At 34.3% G+C, this 16344-nt stretch overlaps 1 protein-coding gene across 9 annotated transcripts in view; it reads left to right on the forward strand.

The window, feature by feature from the left end:
- The window catches only part of Pkhd1 (PKHD1 ciliary IPT domain containing fibrocystin/polyductin), a 432625-nt gene that overhangs the window by 270571 nt on the left and 145710 nt on the right, over positions 1-16344 (forward strand). For all 9 annotated transcript variants that reach the window (XR_013425107.1, XM_005318573.4, XM_078019904.1 and 6 more), the window contains 2 exons: positions 8805-8918; positions 11890-11977. Coding sequence is in view for 8 of the 9 variants with exons in the window: in XM_005318573.4 (XP_005318630.2) it covers positions 8805-8918; positions 11890-11977 (202 nt within the window). In the remaining variant the exon portion in view is untranslated. The remainder of the gene's footprint in view (positions 1-8804; positions 8919-11889; positions 11978-16344) is intronic.

Consider the following 16344-nt stretch of genomic DNA (forward strand, 5'->3'; position numbering starts at 1 on the left):
TCTGTAGGGTCCATTGTAATATTTCCTTTTTCATCATGGATGTTAGTAATTTGAATTTTCTCTCTTCTTCTCTTTGTTAGCATGGCTAATGGTTTATCAATTTTTATTTATTTTTACAAAGAACCAACTTTTTGTTTTGTCAATTTTTTTCTATTGTTTCTTTTGTTTCAATTTCATTGATTTCAGCTCTAATTTTAATTATTTCCTATCTTCTACTGCTTTTGGGGTTGATTTGTTCTTCTGTTTCTAGGGCTTTGAGATGTAATGTTAGGTCATTTATTTGTTGATTTTTTCTTCTTTGAAGGAATGAACTTAATGCAATGAACTTTCTTCTGAGCGCTGCCTTCATGGTGTCCCAGAGATTTCAATATGTTTTTCAGTGTTCTCATTTACTTCTAAGAATTTTTTTAATCTCCTCCTTGATATCTTTTGCAACCCATTATTCATTCAATAGCATATTATTTAGTTTCCAGGCATTGGAGTAGCTTTTATTTTTTATTTTATCATTGGTTTCTAATTTCATTCCATTGTGGTCTGATAGAATGCAGGGTAGTAGCTCTACTTTTCTGTATTTACTAAGATTTGCTTTGTGGCATAATATATGGTCTATTTTAGAGAAGGATCCATGTGCTGCTGAGAAGAAAGTGTATTTGCTCATTGATGGATAATATACTCTATATAGTTAAGTCTAAGTTATTGATTGTATTATTGAGTTCTATAGTTTCTTTGTTTAGCTTTTGTTTGGTAGATCTATCTAGTGGTGAAAGAGGTGTGTTAATGTCATCCAGAATTATTGTTTTGTGATTTATTTGACTCTTGAACTTGAGAAGAGTATGATTGATGAATATAGATGCTCCATTGTTTGGGGCATATAGATTTATAACTGTTATGTCTTGTTGATGTATGGTTCCATTAAGCAGTATGAAATGTCCATCTTTATCCCTTTTGATTAACTTTGGCTTGAAGTCTACTTTATTTGATATGAGGATGCAAACCCCTGCTTGTTTATGCAGGCTATGTGAATGATATATTTATCTCAACCTTTCACCTTCAGTCTGTGGGTGTCTTTTCCTATGAGATGAGTCTCTTGAAGGCAGCATATTGTTGGGCCTTTTTAAAATCCAATCTACCAGCCTGTATCTTTTGATTGGTGAGCTTAAGCCAAAAATATTTAGGGTTATTATTGAGATATGATTTATTACTGGTCATTTTTGTTTATTTTTGTTATTTAGCTTGACTTGTTCTCTCTCTCTCTCTCTCTCTCTCTCTCTCTCTCTCTCTCTCTCTTTTGCTTTTATTTTATTGTAGTTCTGCCATTGGCAGATTTTCATTTCCTCCTCATGGAATATTTTGCCAAGAATGTTCTATACTGCAGGCTTTCATGCTGTAAATTCTTTTAGCTTTTGTTTTTCATGGAATGTTTTTATTTCATTGTCAAATTTGAAGCTTGATTTTGTATAATATAAGAATCTTGGTTAGCATCCATTATTTTTTAGAGCTTAGTATATGTTTTTCCAGGATCTCCTAGCTTTGAGAGTCTGGGTTGAAAAATTTGCTGAGATTTCGAATTGGTCTTCCATTATAGGTAATTTGATTTGTCTTTCTTGTGGCCTTTGAAATTCTATCCTTATTCTGTATGCTAGGCATTTTCACTGGAATGTGTCTTGGTGTCAACCTGTTTTAATTTTGTACATTTGGTATCCAATACACCTCTTGTATTTGGTTTTCTAATTCATTCTTCATGCTTTGGAAATTTTCTGATATTATTTCATTGAAGAGACTGTGCATTCCTTTGGTTTGAATCTATGAACCTTCCTTTATCCCAATAAATCTTAAATTTGGTCTTTTGATGGTATCTCATAATTCTTAGATGTTCTGTTCATGATTTCTTACTATCTTCACTGTTGAGGTCAACTTTATTTTCAAGATTGTGTATTTTGTCATCAGTGTCTGAGGTTCTGTCTTCCAAATGGTCTAGTCTGTTGGTGATCCTATCTATTGGGTTGTTTACTTAGATTATTGTTTCTTTAATTTTGAGGATTTCTTTTTTTTTTTCAGTATCTCTATCTCTTTTTTGAAGTAATCTTTAAAACCTGTATTTTTTCTCTTATCTCTGTTGATGTGATTGATGGTAGCCTGAATTTGTTCTCTTATATCTTTGTTGAAGTGATTGATTGTTGCCAGCATCTGCTCACTTAGGTCATTTTTTAATTCCCAAATCATTTTAGTTATGTATATCCTGAACTCCTTATCTGACATTTCACCTTCTTCACTATCTATGGATTCTATCATTGTAGTGTCTTGGTTTGTTTGGGGCACTTTCCGCCCTTGTTTTTTCATGATGTCTATGTGTCTTCCTCTCTTGCAGTGTAGATCTGAGATATTATAGCTTCTGCCCTATTGGCTTATAGTGTGCCTGCAGGTTACCAATACTTCACTTTTAATGGAGAGATCAATATTATAGCACTCAATGTAACCAATGTGCAGCCATATATCAGCTTCTATTTTTACATTTACAGTTTTGTCACTACACACAGAAATGATGAGTTCAGTTATCTTCCACAATATAATCAATAGATTTGCATAATGGTTTACAGTTTCTGATGGTGGAAAGGGGTCTGGGGGGTTGACTGAGATGTTTATGAGGTAGGATGTGAGAATATAGATGTATTAAATTATATGACTAGTGGGAGTATAACCATCGGAAGTTGGCTGTTAGGAAAAATAAGAGATAGGCAACCCTATGCAAGATTCTCTGTTACTTCAGCAACAGGATAACTGTTAGCACCCCTAGAAGAGAAAACTCTGGTGCAGCCAGGCCACAGGGACTTTGGTGTTGTATTAATAGGTCCTTACTGTTGTCTCTTGATGGAAGCAGTTTCATGGCGGTGGAAGCCTCAAGCCTGTATGTTTCCTGAGTTTGGGCTATGGAGCCACACTTTGGTGAATAAGGAACCCCAGTGCAGGTTGGCTCTCTGTACAAATGCAGGGTGGCTCTGCCTTGGAATTCTGGGCCGCAAATACAGGATGGGAAGGTGGGCTCTGCCTGAGAGGAGTATTCTTTGTGTTCCTTATAGTTCCTTGGACTGCCAAAATGAATGATCACTTAGTTTTTGTGCCTCTGAAATGTCTAGTGTCTTAACACTTTACAAGGTGGACATTAATTGCTAAGAAGAGCTTGCCTTATTTTTTTTTTAATTTCAAAACTTAAATGTTAATTTTGAAATGGATGTCATATTTTTATTTTTATCTCTACTGTTTTTATTATTATTACTATGAGCCAACATTTTTTAAAGGCCCATTTTATATTAAGACATTGCATTGTGCTTTGCACTATTAAATTACACTAAATCATTTAAATTGTGCAAGAAATGAATGATATTATTGTAACCACATTACCAATGAGATATTCAGGCAAATAGAAATAAATTAATCTGATGAACCTCATGTATGAAGATTTATATATTTTGCAAGTAGTGAATGAATAACACATTTGCATATTTATTTTAATATTTTATCAATTATTGATAAATTGAGAGGCAACATTGAAGATAAAAAATTGTCATCCTGAACAAAATCACCCTGTGAGGGCTTAGACTTAATTTTATGATAATGACTACTGGTTTTTATTACCAGTTATTTTTAAAAGTTTAAAGATTTTTTAATAATATATAAAATTATACATATTTATTGAATACTCTGTTATGTTTTGATACATATGTACATTGTGTGATATTCAAATCATGTCTATCTCTTTAAATGTTTGTCATTTCTTACTTCATGAGCTGCAAACCCCTTCCACTATACATTTATTTTCTGGAAAAAAGTGCGTTAGTGGTAACTGGGACAAATATACACTGGGAATTAAAGCTAATTCAGAAAAGAGTATGCATCATAATTTAATTGGTTCAGAACTGCTTGCCATCTAGGATCTAATAGTAAGACCATTCTGGAGGCTCTACTCTGGAGAAAAATAGAGCAGGACAAGAGAAACATAGTCATGCTTTTTCAGTAGAAGCTCAATTTACAGAGTTATTACCATATAACCTACTTCTGATGGCAGGAGTGAAATGAGTAGAAGTGATTTGGATGTTGGTTTCCTAATCCATGTTTCATGTTCAATCATTGTATTTATAAGAATTTCAAGGTTAATTCAGGTACAAATACAAATTATTTCAGAATTTGGTTGTTTTCGATTCAGTGAATAGCAATTGAAAAAGTATTCAGAAGGTATATTTAGAATTTGGGCCAGTTTTCATTTGTTTTAGTAAATGAAACTTACTGATGAGTGTTCTTGCAACATAATAGTCACTTAATAAATTCTTATTCATTGTAGAAGATGACATGTATATAGAAGATTTTCAGAAAATAAAAATATGTAGTTCAATTACACATTATTTATCTATTCCAGGAGAAATATAGTGAGATTTAATTATTATTTTAACTTTATATATCTTATTTCTAATGTAATCAAATAATTTTTATAAATTCATTTTCTTTTTTTAATATTTATTTTTTAGTTGTAGTTGGACACAACACCTTTATTTTATTTATTTATTTTCGTGTGGTGCTAAGGATCAAACTCAGGGCCTCACACGTCCTAGGTGAGCGTTCTACCACTGAGCTGCAACCTGAGCCCTATAAATTTATTTTCTATTTAGGATCATCTTGTGAAGTAATTGTTCTCTTACTCTCTTTAATGACAGATAATCTGTTTTTATTTACCTATTAAAGACATTTATACTTTTCAGATATAATATTTTTGGCTACATATATTGAAAATGAATTTTCTCATATATCTTGCTTTTTTATTTTCCTTACGGTATCTTCAAAAAACTGGAAAATCTTTATTTTCATGTGGCTCTTACTTTTCATTATAAATTATACATCTTGATTGAACTATAATCAGAAAGCATAAGTTATATAATTCTGATCCTTTTAAATTTGTTAAACTTTCTTTATGGTCATCATACAATCAGTTCTTACAAATGTTTTCTGCATGCTTGAAAAAAATGTGCATTCTTTGTTGATTTATTTTTTCATCTTTGCTTATTATTCAAGCAGTGTATTTTTCAAAAGTCCTGCAACCTTATTTTATTTATTCTGAGTCAGATGTGTTGACTTTTCCACGATTGTTATAGATAGATCTATTTTTTTCCTCATAGTTATCCCATTTTTGCTTAGTTTATGTATTTTGAAGCTATGATATTAAATGTATACAAGTTTAAAATTGAGAAATAAGATTTCTTAAAATTACTACAGAGTGTTTGTCTTTATTTCTAATTGTTTCATGGTGGAGAACTGGTAAAAATTATCTAGTTCACTATTTCTGTATAAAATATTTACAAATGAACTCTGCTGGCCACATACTATTTATTCTCTCAGCTCACCAAGGAAAGAGTCAGCAGAAGGCAATTTTTGAAGTCTTGAGGTAAAACATGGCATACTGGGACAGCTGGATAGGACAACAACCCAGACTTAGTTGACAAAGAAAGATCCAAAGAGAGGTGGCATCTGAATTATGTTTGGCAGTAAATAAGAGCCATGATTCAAAGGGGAAGGGTAGTGTTTCAGGCCAAGAGAGCAGAAGCAAGGGAGCAGGTGGAATGCTTAGGGCTTGTGAGGTCAGATATTGAGCTTGTTAGGAAGCCAGGGGTCACAGGAAGGGGTTCCACATGATCAGAGACATTTCTAGTTGTTTGCTGTTTCAAAGCATTTAAAACTGTTTGTGATTATTTATAACAATAACATTGCATCGAAGAATTTGGGCGTTAAATTTTGTCCATAATAGCTCTTCAGGACAAATTTCATGAAGTAGAATTATTGCATCGAGGGGGCACAGATATTTTCATGCACAAAAAAGGGGCATCTAAGTCAAGTGCATAGAAAGCTTTTAGAAATCAATTACAGGGAGCCAAATGTTGAGGGGAGATTAAGAGGAAAAATGAGGGTTAAAAAAAAAAAAAAAAAAAAAACAAGACTGAAGGCTCTTGTGTGCATGGAAAATGCTAAGAGATTGGTAAGTAATCCAGTATGGGTTACCCAAGTACAAGGTGTGGGGAGTCGTGTTGATAGAGTGGACTTACGTGTAAACTTGGATTTTACTTGATTCCATCAAAGAGGTTTAGTTAATAAAATAATAAAAGGTCCTTTCCCCCTTTTCTTACCTTTTGAAGTTCATGGAATCCATTTGTACCATATTCCCCAAATCATTATTATGGTTATCTTTCATACACCAGAACTTATTTTCTTCCATCTCCCCAGGTGATTTTAGCATCTGGAACCTGTTCTGTTTCCCCTCTGTTACCCACCATCATGCTAAGTAATAGCAACTTTGCTTTATTTCTCTTTTATTCCTCCACAGCTACATATCATAGAATGGTACTTATTAAGTCTAAGGCCCAACTTCACCACCTAATAGCTATGTAATTTATGACAAGTTACTTAACCTCTGTTTGCCTCAGTTTCCTCATGAGAACCTCTACAATATTTATCAAAAGTCTGCGAGAATGAAATGAAATCATGTCTGCAAAAACATCTGGAACAGTTTTGCAGCGCAATGACAATTCTTTCCCCTCCCATTATGTGTATATAAATTCCTCCAGATTTTACATGTTTTTTTGCTATGGTTTGGGGCAGCTGGGAGTAGCTTTATGTAGATAAACCAAGGACCGACTATCTTATCTGGAGCATCTTCTCTTAGAAGTGGCTGCTCTCATTTAGGGGCAAAGTCCATGCTGAAGAAAGTGCCCCTTTCTAGATCTGAGAATAACACCGAGGATCTCAGCCTTTAGTTTTCCGTTTGTCAAGCTTTTACAAATTCAAGAAGCAGTGCATCTTGATGTTAGAATAGCTTTTATTTCCTCTTTTATCCTTGCCTGGATTCTACCCAGTCTCTATCCTCTGCCCCCCACCCCCCATCTTAACAAAAAAAGAATCCAAACTCTGGTTACTTCGGATACCAAAAGATCATGGCAGGCCGACTAATTTTGCCCAGGCTTTCTGCGAAACTCCACATGTGCTGCAGTTTTGGGTTGCATAATTGATTTAATCTCTGATTTTAGAGAAACGCTGAACTCTTTTTGTGGGACTCTGCATATATTTCTCTAGGGCAAAAACTGTCCTACTTTTTTTTTTCTCTCTGGTATCTGTTTAGTGCTAGGCCATTTTTTTTTTTCCTCAAGACTTTAAACTACCCTCCGTGAAATAAATGAAATCACAGTTGGAAAACAGCTTACTGGACAGACTTATAACAGCAAGATAAGAGCTGTGCCCTACACATTTGCTTAACATTCTCCTCCTCCCCTGCTTCCCTTCTTCCTGCTCTAGCACATCTTTGTTTGAGCTGAGAAGATACACTTGTTTTTCAAGTGGGGATGGGTATAACCTATACAGAGCAGCAGCAGACCTTAGTGTCCTCTTGGAAATATACAGCCGGTGGGCTCTAATCCTCACTCTCCTGTGACCTGACTCTAGGCACATTCACTTGCCCCTCTGAGCCTTCCTGTCAACAATTCCTTTCAGAGTAGAGACTGTGAAGCTTGCAGTGTGCAGATGGGTATTTAGCAGGCTTCAAACTCACCTGGAGCCTTTTGTCTGACCAGTAACATATGAAATGCCAGTGGGGACAATGATTTTTATGCTATTTGAAAAACCACTAACCCAAAGAAAAACTGGGTAATTTTAAGTTTACCAGTTATTCATATGGTATCTGGCAATCTCACTTTTGGTTATGTCTTCAGGAAATTTCTGAACTGGAAAGTCTTGTTTGATAGCAGATAGTTTTTGTGAACTTGTTGGATTCACTGTAGGGTTTGAGGACTACTTTTCTACCACTTATTTCTTAAATGATCAACTCTTTCTGATATTTTCTGTACTCTAAGATATATTTTCAAAAGAATACATACTATATAGATCCTTATTCACTAGCCCACTTCAGTAAATTCTCTGTACAATTTCATACTGTGAAAGTAACCAAACACCCCTGTTTGTAGCCATAGGGTTAGGTCAGCAGTGATTCTCATATGTTGCCTGAGTATCCTTGTCTCATACCTTTATGTGTCTTTATGCTGCTAAAAGTATTTATAAAAATAACACTTGCTTAATAAAACACAGGCAAACAGACCTTTGTTCAAACATAGTTGCTTACTAGTTGCCTACATTTAGACAAGTCCCTTAACCTATGAGCCTACTCATGTATGAAAATTTTAAAATTGGGCAAGAATCATCCTTCTTGGGTTTATGGTGAAGATTCAATACTAAATTGCATATCCAGGGATTTGTGAATCCCACAGCCTTAGACAACATGTCAGCCAGGTTTTGCTGCAATAATTGTGTGGAATAAGTAACCTCTAAATCTCAGTGGTTTGTAAAAGAAAGATATTTATGTTCAACTGGGTTGCCCTTGGATCCAGCTTGCATGTTCGATTAAGATTTGTTCTGTATATGGTTTGAGAGCAGAGAGGTCATTGAAGGAATTCTTCTCCTGGCAAGAAGGCCACTGTAAGAGATCTGATGAAAACCAGCCTCTCTCTATAAACATCAACCGAGAACTTATATCACTGTCACTTCCACCCAAATTGGGGCTAACTATTAGTAGATCAGTGTACCCTGAACTAAGGAAGAAAGAATGGTGAATATTTGCTGAACAGTAATCTAGAGAAGTTCACTTGTACTCCTTTCTTTCCCTGCTCTTATTCCATCTATGTGACTGTTAGTGCTTCTCTCTAAATTTCTCAGCAGCAACTTTGCATACTGTCTCAATTTCAAATTACTTTGAAAGATATACTTTTCTTTGTAAACAGGTACTTTAGAAAATCCATTACAAAGAGCCCAAAAGCTACTGATTCACCTTAGAGCCTCAGAAGGAATCTTTTGTGATCGTTACAGTGGAATTCGTATTGACCCAGGAACAATTGGTGAGTATAAAATTGTTTTTACTAAAAATGAATTATTTGTGCACGTCTCTGTGTGTGTGTGTGTTGACAGAGAAGTGGCATTCAAAACATCTACTAAATTCTGTGCATTTAGATGATTTTTATTTATTATTTCACTTACCAGTTCACCTGTGAGCAGCACTTATTTTACAGATGTCAAAACTAAGACTCATGAACAATCTGCAGAAGGCTACACAGCCACAGCTTTGTAGTGTCAGAACTCAGAATTATATCCACATTGGTCAAACATCACAGTATGAACTAATAATGCATATTATCAACAATAAATACTCTATGATTGTTGGTACATTTAAAAACTTAAAAGATACTTAGTTTACTAAGAGACATTTACTGTTAACAGTTTCTTCACTTGACATTGCTATGGTACCATATCCTATTTTAAAATTGTTCTGTATAAGAGCATAGAAACTGGGTCTGGACTTGTATAATCATGCCAGAACTTCAGAGCAACTCAGTCATAAGGGATAAGAGGATGTTCATCAAATTTCAAGTATTTTTTTTTTCATTGTCTCTGTAGGCATTACTAACTTCATAAGTAAAGAGGGATAGTTAGGTATCCCTCATACTTTCAAACACTGTATTTCTTCTAGTTATTTCCTTTCCCTCACTTATCGAACAGTTAAAAGAATCAGTTCACTGTTATTTCTTTATGTTTGTAAATACTATGCTGTCACATTGCTTAAATGTGTTTCTGCTATTGGCCAGGGTACTGATTTCACTGGCTCCTCCCCTACAGCAGTGTTGTATCATGTTTTCAAGTGAGTCTGCTAATGTTGGGGCAAAAGAGAAAAGACCATTCTGTATGAAGATTCTGAACACTATGAGATATTAATGTTAGGATAGCATGACATTTGTTAACTTAGTTCTAAGTTCTTAGTTCTAATCATTAGCATATAATACTTTGATAGTGTTTTACAGTTTTCAAAGGATTTTCATGCATACTATCTATTTATTTTATTTTCCCAATAACTTGAGGTTGAATCATTTTTGCACTTTTTCCAGTTGACAAGCTAGAAGGATCCTAACAAGCTTGTTTGACTTCTGTTCTGGGGAGTGATCCCATTGTATCAATATTTTAGTTAGGGGCATACATGGATGTATGTCCTGATCCCTGATCCAGCCATGTAGTCAAATCAGTGTTTTTCAATTGAAATAAAGAATGAAATATTTGTTTCACTGCATGCTTAAATTTTTATGGTATCCTAAGTAAATGAAAGATTTTAATCCTTTGAAATCCTTTATAATCTCCTTGAAACAACTATGAAATGGTGTCGTTTTACAGTAAACCTTTGATGATTGGAAATGACCAAGAAATCTGCTTTTCTGGTCAATTGAATTTTCTGGATAATTCAGATTTAAGGACATGACTGCTTTTTGTTATAAACATTGTTGGAAATCTCTGTAAATTACTTCCGAATTCTTTTGTGCCTAGTTTACTTTATCTAAGGTGAAAAAAGATTTTTTTAATTAAATGATATCTTGGGGAAAATACTCATGAAACTAAATTATGAAAGGTTGGTTCAAGAACATGTCCTGAACATGGGATTATTTTTACACCCATTCATTCTATTTTTTTTTCTTTTCTGGTACTGGGGATTGAACCCAGAGGAACATCCACTGATCCACATCCCAGCCCTTTTTTAGTATATATTTTTGACATTGGGTCTCTCGCTAAGTCATTTAGGACTTATTAAGTAAGAAGTCAAGGCTGGCCTCAAACTTGGGATCCTCCTCCCTTTGCCTCTTGAAACACTGGAAATTCAGGTATATGCCACTGTGTCTGGCTCATTAATTCTTATTTTAGTTTTGTCTTCTAATGTTTTTTTTGAGTTAGAATATGGGAAAAATTACAGATGTTAATATTAATAGTCAATTAAGTTCTAAAATGGGGATTTTATTTTTTTAGACCACAATGGATGAAAAGCCAAGACATATTATGGGTGTCTTATTGGTATTTACTTTATTTGTAAATTTTTCTGCTGAATATTCTGAAATTTTTAGATTCTTAAAAGTTTAAATTTTTAAAAAAATTAAATTTAGATCTTAGATTAGTGGCTTGCAACCAGATGGGGTCCATTTGAGCGTAGGAAAAAATATGAAAGCTTCAAGTCAAATATGCATATGAACATGTTCACATATATGTATATTTATTTATCTAAAATAATGAATATTATCTAAGTTCATCTAAAAAGCTTACATATGTTTGGAGTACATGGTTATAATTTTTCTTTTTACTTCTGGAGTTCATGGTCACAATATTTTTAGATCACTACAATATGAATAAGTATGCTCAATATGGCTGAAAATGGCAAAGAAATATGTAAGAGGAAACACCTGAAGGAATAAAATGAGGGTGCACCAAGCATGTTCCTGTAAGACTTTAATTTGTGAGGCTGAAATAAATTATAGTTTGAAACTAAGGGGCCTAGAGACCTCTCCCTTGATATCTGTTAAAAGACAAAATATTAAGTCTAACCACTGAAAGCAAAGCTAATAGTACCAAAACCCTATTCTCAGGAAATAAAATTAGCTTTGCCTCTTGGAGAATCTAGTGTATAACATAAAACATTGAAACCAGTTAACTTCCAACAGAATTGCAAATACTTTTAAGTTGTTTAACGGTGGAAAGCAATACCTCTCCAAATGTAACTGGTTAGCCATTATAGCAGTCTGTGTCCCAGACTTTAGGTATGTAGCATTCACTTCTTGATCGGTTTTGAGAAAATACATATTACACCCATGTGAGGTATGTTTAACTTACTATAAAACACAGCACTGAAATATTCTATTTTCTGACAAGATGGACACATTTATTTCTAGATTCTGTATCACATATTTCACACAATAGCCTCTGAAGTGAGTTTTACTTACTTGGTCATAATAATTCTAAAGGGTTTTCTCCTTTTTTACTTTTACTTCTTTTACTTTTCAGGGGTTTATGGAAAAGTTCAGCTTCACAGTGCTTATCCTAAAAAATCCTGGACACATCTTGGAGCAAATATTGCCTCAGGAAATGAAAGGTAAGGAATGATTAAATTAGGCACTTTTATTTTTTGGTTTAGTTAAAAAAAAAAAAAATATATATATATATATATATATATATATATATATATATATATATATATATATATATAATTTTAGTTGTTGATGGACCTTTATTTTATTTATTTACATGCAGTGCTGAGAATTGAACACAGTCCCTCACACATGGTAGGCAAAATGTTAACCCATTAGTTAGCTATCACAGTTTACTCTGCCACTGAGCTACAACCTTAGCCCATTGGTTTAGTTTTTTGTCTACTGGAGGTTTTGTTACAATGTGGGATTGAATTTTAGATTAGGCATAGTAATTCAAAATTGAATTAAATGGCAAAGTAAAGTGTTATAAGGTACTTGAAAAACCTCCATACCATAATTAGGAGAATGGAACATGCAAAGGATGGAAGAAGATCATAGTTCATTCCAGGAGTGAATTCTAGATAATGCAAATTTGTTATTGTCTACAAAAACTTTTAAAAATATTTTTATTTTATTTATTTATTTTTACGTGGTCCTGAGGATTGAACCCAGGGCCTTGCACGTGCTAGACAAGTACTCTACTGCTGAGCCATAACCCCAACCCCAATAAAAAGTTTTTTAAAATGTGAATTCCATGAGATAACAGATGGAGTATGAGTTGAGAGTATGATAGAACTGAAAAATTAGCAGTTTAGGATACAGACAGAAATCAGAGTGAGAATAAATAACAGTGAGAAATGGCATGAAATTTAATGGTTCAGCATAAAGAAAAATCACCACTGCTTTAAACTGAATATCAGGCAATATGAAGAACCAACTGATGCAAATCTACAAAGAGTCAGAAGACAAGATCAGCAGATAAAAATGACAAAAGAGAAGGTACTAGATAGAGATCAGAAAAGCACTAAGACAAAGAGATTGAATTGGATTTAAATTAGGGGATAGGAATGAAATTCAAGAATTCTATAAAATATTTTAAACACTGAAAATGATTTAAAAGTGTAACTATGGTTCATTTAAACCCTTAAAACAAAACACATTCTAATAATTGCTCTAATGAAAGAAAATGTTAATGTGTCAGTCAAGAAATCAAGATTCTGTTTATATAAAACAATGGATGGAACCCAGGTGCATGCCCACACTACTGGTAACTTGGAACCCTGAAGTGGGGATTGGCAAGGTGCAAAGTTCTGAGCAAGAGCTGATGTTGCTGTGTTGAGGCAAGAGACTGAATTTCTTCTTCTTCGGGGATATATCAACTTTTTTATTTTTAAAGTCTTCTGACTGATTGATAAGGATCACCCACATTATTGAAGATAACTGTGTTAACATCTATGAAATATTAAATACACATCAACTGACTGTGTTAACCACATCTACAAAATATAGTCACAGAAACGCCTAGATAAGTGCTTGGTGTTATATAGACTAACAATGTTGACCCATAAATTAGCTATTACAGTTCAAAATTCTCAAATAAAATCTAGGATGATAACCTTGGAAAGGAGGGTGGAAATGAAACATGAGAGTGCCACAGGAAGTTTAAAACAAGTTAATTAGCTCTAGCAGAATTCAATATAAATAGATACTGTTATGGTTTAGAAGTGAGGTATCCTCCAAAAGCCCATGTATGAGACAATAAAAGAAAGCTTATAGGTGAAATGTTTGGGTTATGAGAGTCTTAACCTAATCAATGCATTAATCTCCTGATAGGGATAACTGGTTGGTAACTATGGAGAGATAGTATGTGGCTGGAGAAGGTGAGTCCCTGTGTACGTGCCTTTGGGGTATATATTTTGTCCTTGCTCTGAGAAGAGTGCTCTCTCTCTCTCTCTCTCTCTCTCTCTCTCTCTCTCTCTCTCTCTCTCTCTCTCTCTCTCTCTCTCTCTTCTGCTTCTTGGTTCCATGTTCTGAAATGATTGACCACCACTTACTTCTGCCATGATATTCTCAGTCACCTCCCACTCCACAGAATGGAGTCAGCTGTCTATGGTCTGAGATCTTTGAAACTGTAAATTCCAAATAAACTTTTCCTCCTCTAATTGTTCTTGTCAGCTCTTTTGGTAGGTCACAGCAATGGAAAAGCAGACTAAAATACCTTCCAAATCACTGAAGGGATCAAGAAAAAAAGAAAACATAAATAAGTAGGAAAAGAGAAGAAAATGAATAGTAAGAGAGAACAAAACAACTAAAAGATGTATAAATCAGAAGAAAGTAAGAATAAATCTTTGTAGTAGAAATAAAATATTGTTAAAATTACCCAATTTAGGAAAAATATGAGCTAAAAAATCAAAATATTTTATTTTCTTTTACCAGAAAAAAATTTCAAACCAAACATAAAATATTTAAATATTGGATAAAAATGAATTATTTAATTTTAAAAAGAAAGTTCTCAAAATTATCAACAAAAGTGTAAAAGTCAAAATAAATGTCTCAAATTGTTCAAATAAGTACATTTTACATTAATAAACTTCAATTTTCATTGAGATCTCAACAGGAAAGCTTTATACATGATTACACGATATAAAAATATATAAATGAAGTCTCTTAGAAATATAAAATGAAATTGACAGAAACCAAAATACAGCCAGGTGCAGGCCCACACCTGTAATCCCAGAGACTCAGGAGGCTGAGGGAGGAATATCACAAATTCAAAGCTAGCCATAGCAATTTAGTGAGGCCTTAAGCAACTTATTGAGATCTCATCTCAAAATAAAAAAATAAAAATGGGCAGAGGCTCTGGCTCAATAGTGAAGATTCCCTGGGTTCAATCCCTGCTACCACAAAGCAAATAAACAAAAGTATAGTCATCTAAAAAAATTTACTTACCCTTTTCACATTTATTTTGAAATGTTAATAATTTGACTAACATAAAGCCAATCTCATTTAAATATAAAATTCTTTAAACCAGAGTATACATTAATATTTAAAACCTTGATAAATTTTAATGCTAATAGGGTGTGATCATAATATAATGAATGCAGAGACAAAAACAAGATATAAACAAAGAACCTGAATTTCTTGCAACATTAAAAAAAAAGGCAAAAAACATTTTTATCAAAGAGGTCACCAAATCATCATCAACAGAATATTTGGGAAATAACCAACAATAAGAGTACTACAAACCATTTGACCCAATCTTCCCACTCCAATCATCCCACTCCTAGATTTATACCTAAGGGACTTAAAATCAGCATACTACAGTGATGCAGCCACATCAATGTTTATAGCAGGTCAATTCACAATAGCTTAGATGCCCTTAGATGGATGAACGGATAAAGAAAATGTGGTCTATCTATCTATCTATCTATCTATGTATCAAATAAAATTATATATATGGTATATATATTTATTTATAAATATATGTGTGTGTATATATGCTGCAGTCTGGCTGGGCACAAAATCATGAGCCACTCAAGCAGGAACAAACTTTATTTTTGAAACTGCCACCAATGCCACATATGCTCCCTGGACAATTGCTGACCAACCGTTCTCCCGGACCCCAACAGGAAGTCCCTCCTCTGGAATTCCCTCCTACCACACTTCCCCAACCAATGGGAACTCTCTAGGAGTCCCCTAGCAGGCTGAGGTGGACAGCAGGAGTCCAATATCCATATGAATGCAGATCTTAACATAATCATATCATCTCAATGACTTGCTGGCATCACCTTTCAACCAAAAATGCCATGCATCATATTACTTGGCTGTGGATCTTAGCATCTCCCCCCTTCTGTTTAATTAAGCAACAAGCAATGTGGCTAGGGACCCTGCCTGTTAGGTTTGTCCATTTCAACATATGGTACTTACCCATCATCGGATGAACTGACCTCTAGGCGTCAGCCTCCTGTCTTAGGTTGATACCACTGCAATTGGATCATACCCGTCACTGACTACCAGTCCAGCATATAGCCATACTTGTGGATAGGCCTATGCACCAGTGGGGGGGTGAGGTTCTTTGCCTCACTTCTGTTGGCCCCCAGATTTGGCCTTGGTGCTGGTGGGGGGGTGAGGTACTTTGCCTCACCTCTGTTGGCCCCACAAATTAGACCATTACTAGTAGAAGGGAGGAGGATACAGAAATGCCATGACACCAAGCCAATTGACAGCTCCTTAGGAAAAATTGCATCACTGGTGAGACATCAGCAAAGATATGCTAGCACTACCATAATTCGCTGCATCAACAGATAGATCACAATGCATACAAGTGATACATAGTGCAGGCAAGATCTGCAAGCAGTTCAAAGTAGAGGAATCTATCAATATGTCCATTTCCTCCCAAAATAAATCGACTCCTTGAATGAGCATTACTTGTTGAGTTATTATTCATTGATGCATCAGTTTATACAGTTTGTTGTGATAACTATCGAAG

The sequence above is a fragment of the Ictidomys tridecemlineatus genome, chromosome 8, assembly GCF_052094955.1.
Source record: "Ictidomys tridecemlineatus isolate mIctTri1 chromosome 8, mIctTri1.hap1, whole genome shotgun sequence".
Lineage (NCBI taxonomy): Eukaryota > Metazoa > Chordata > Mammalia > Rodentia > Sciuridae > Ictidomys > Ictidomys tridecemlineatus.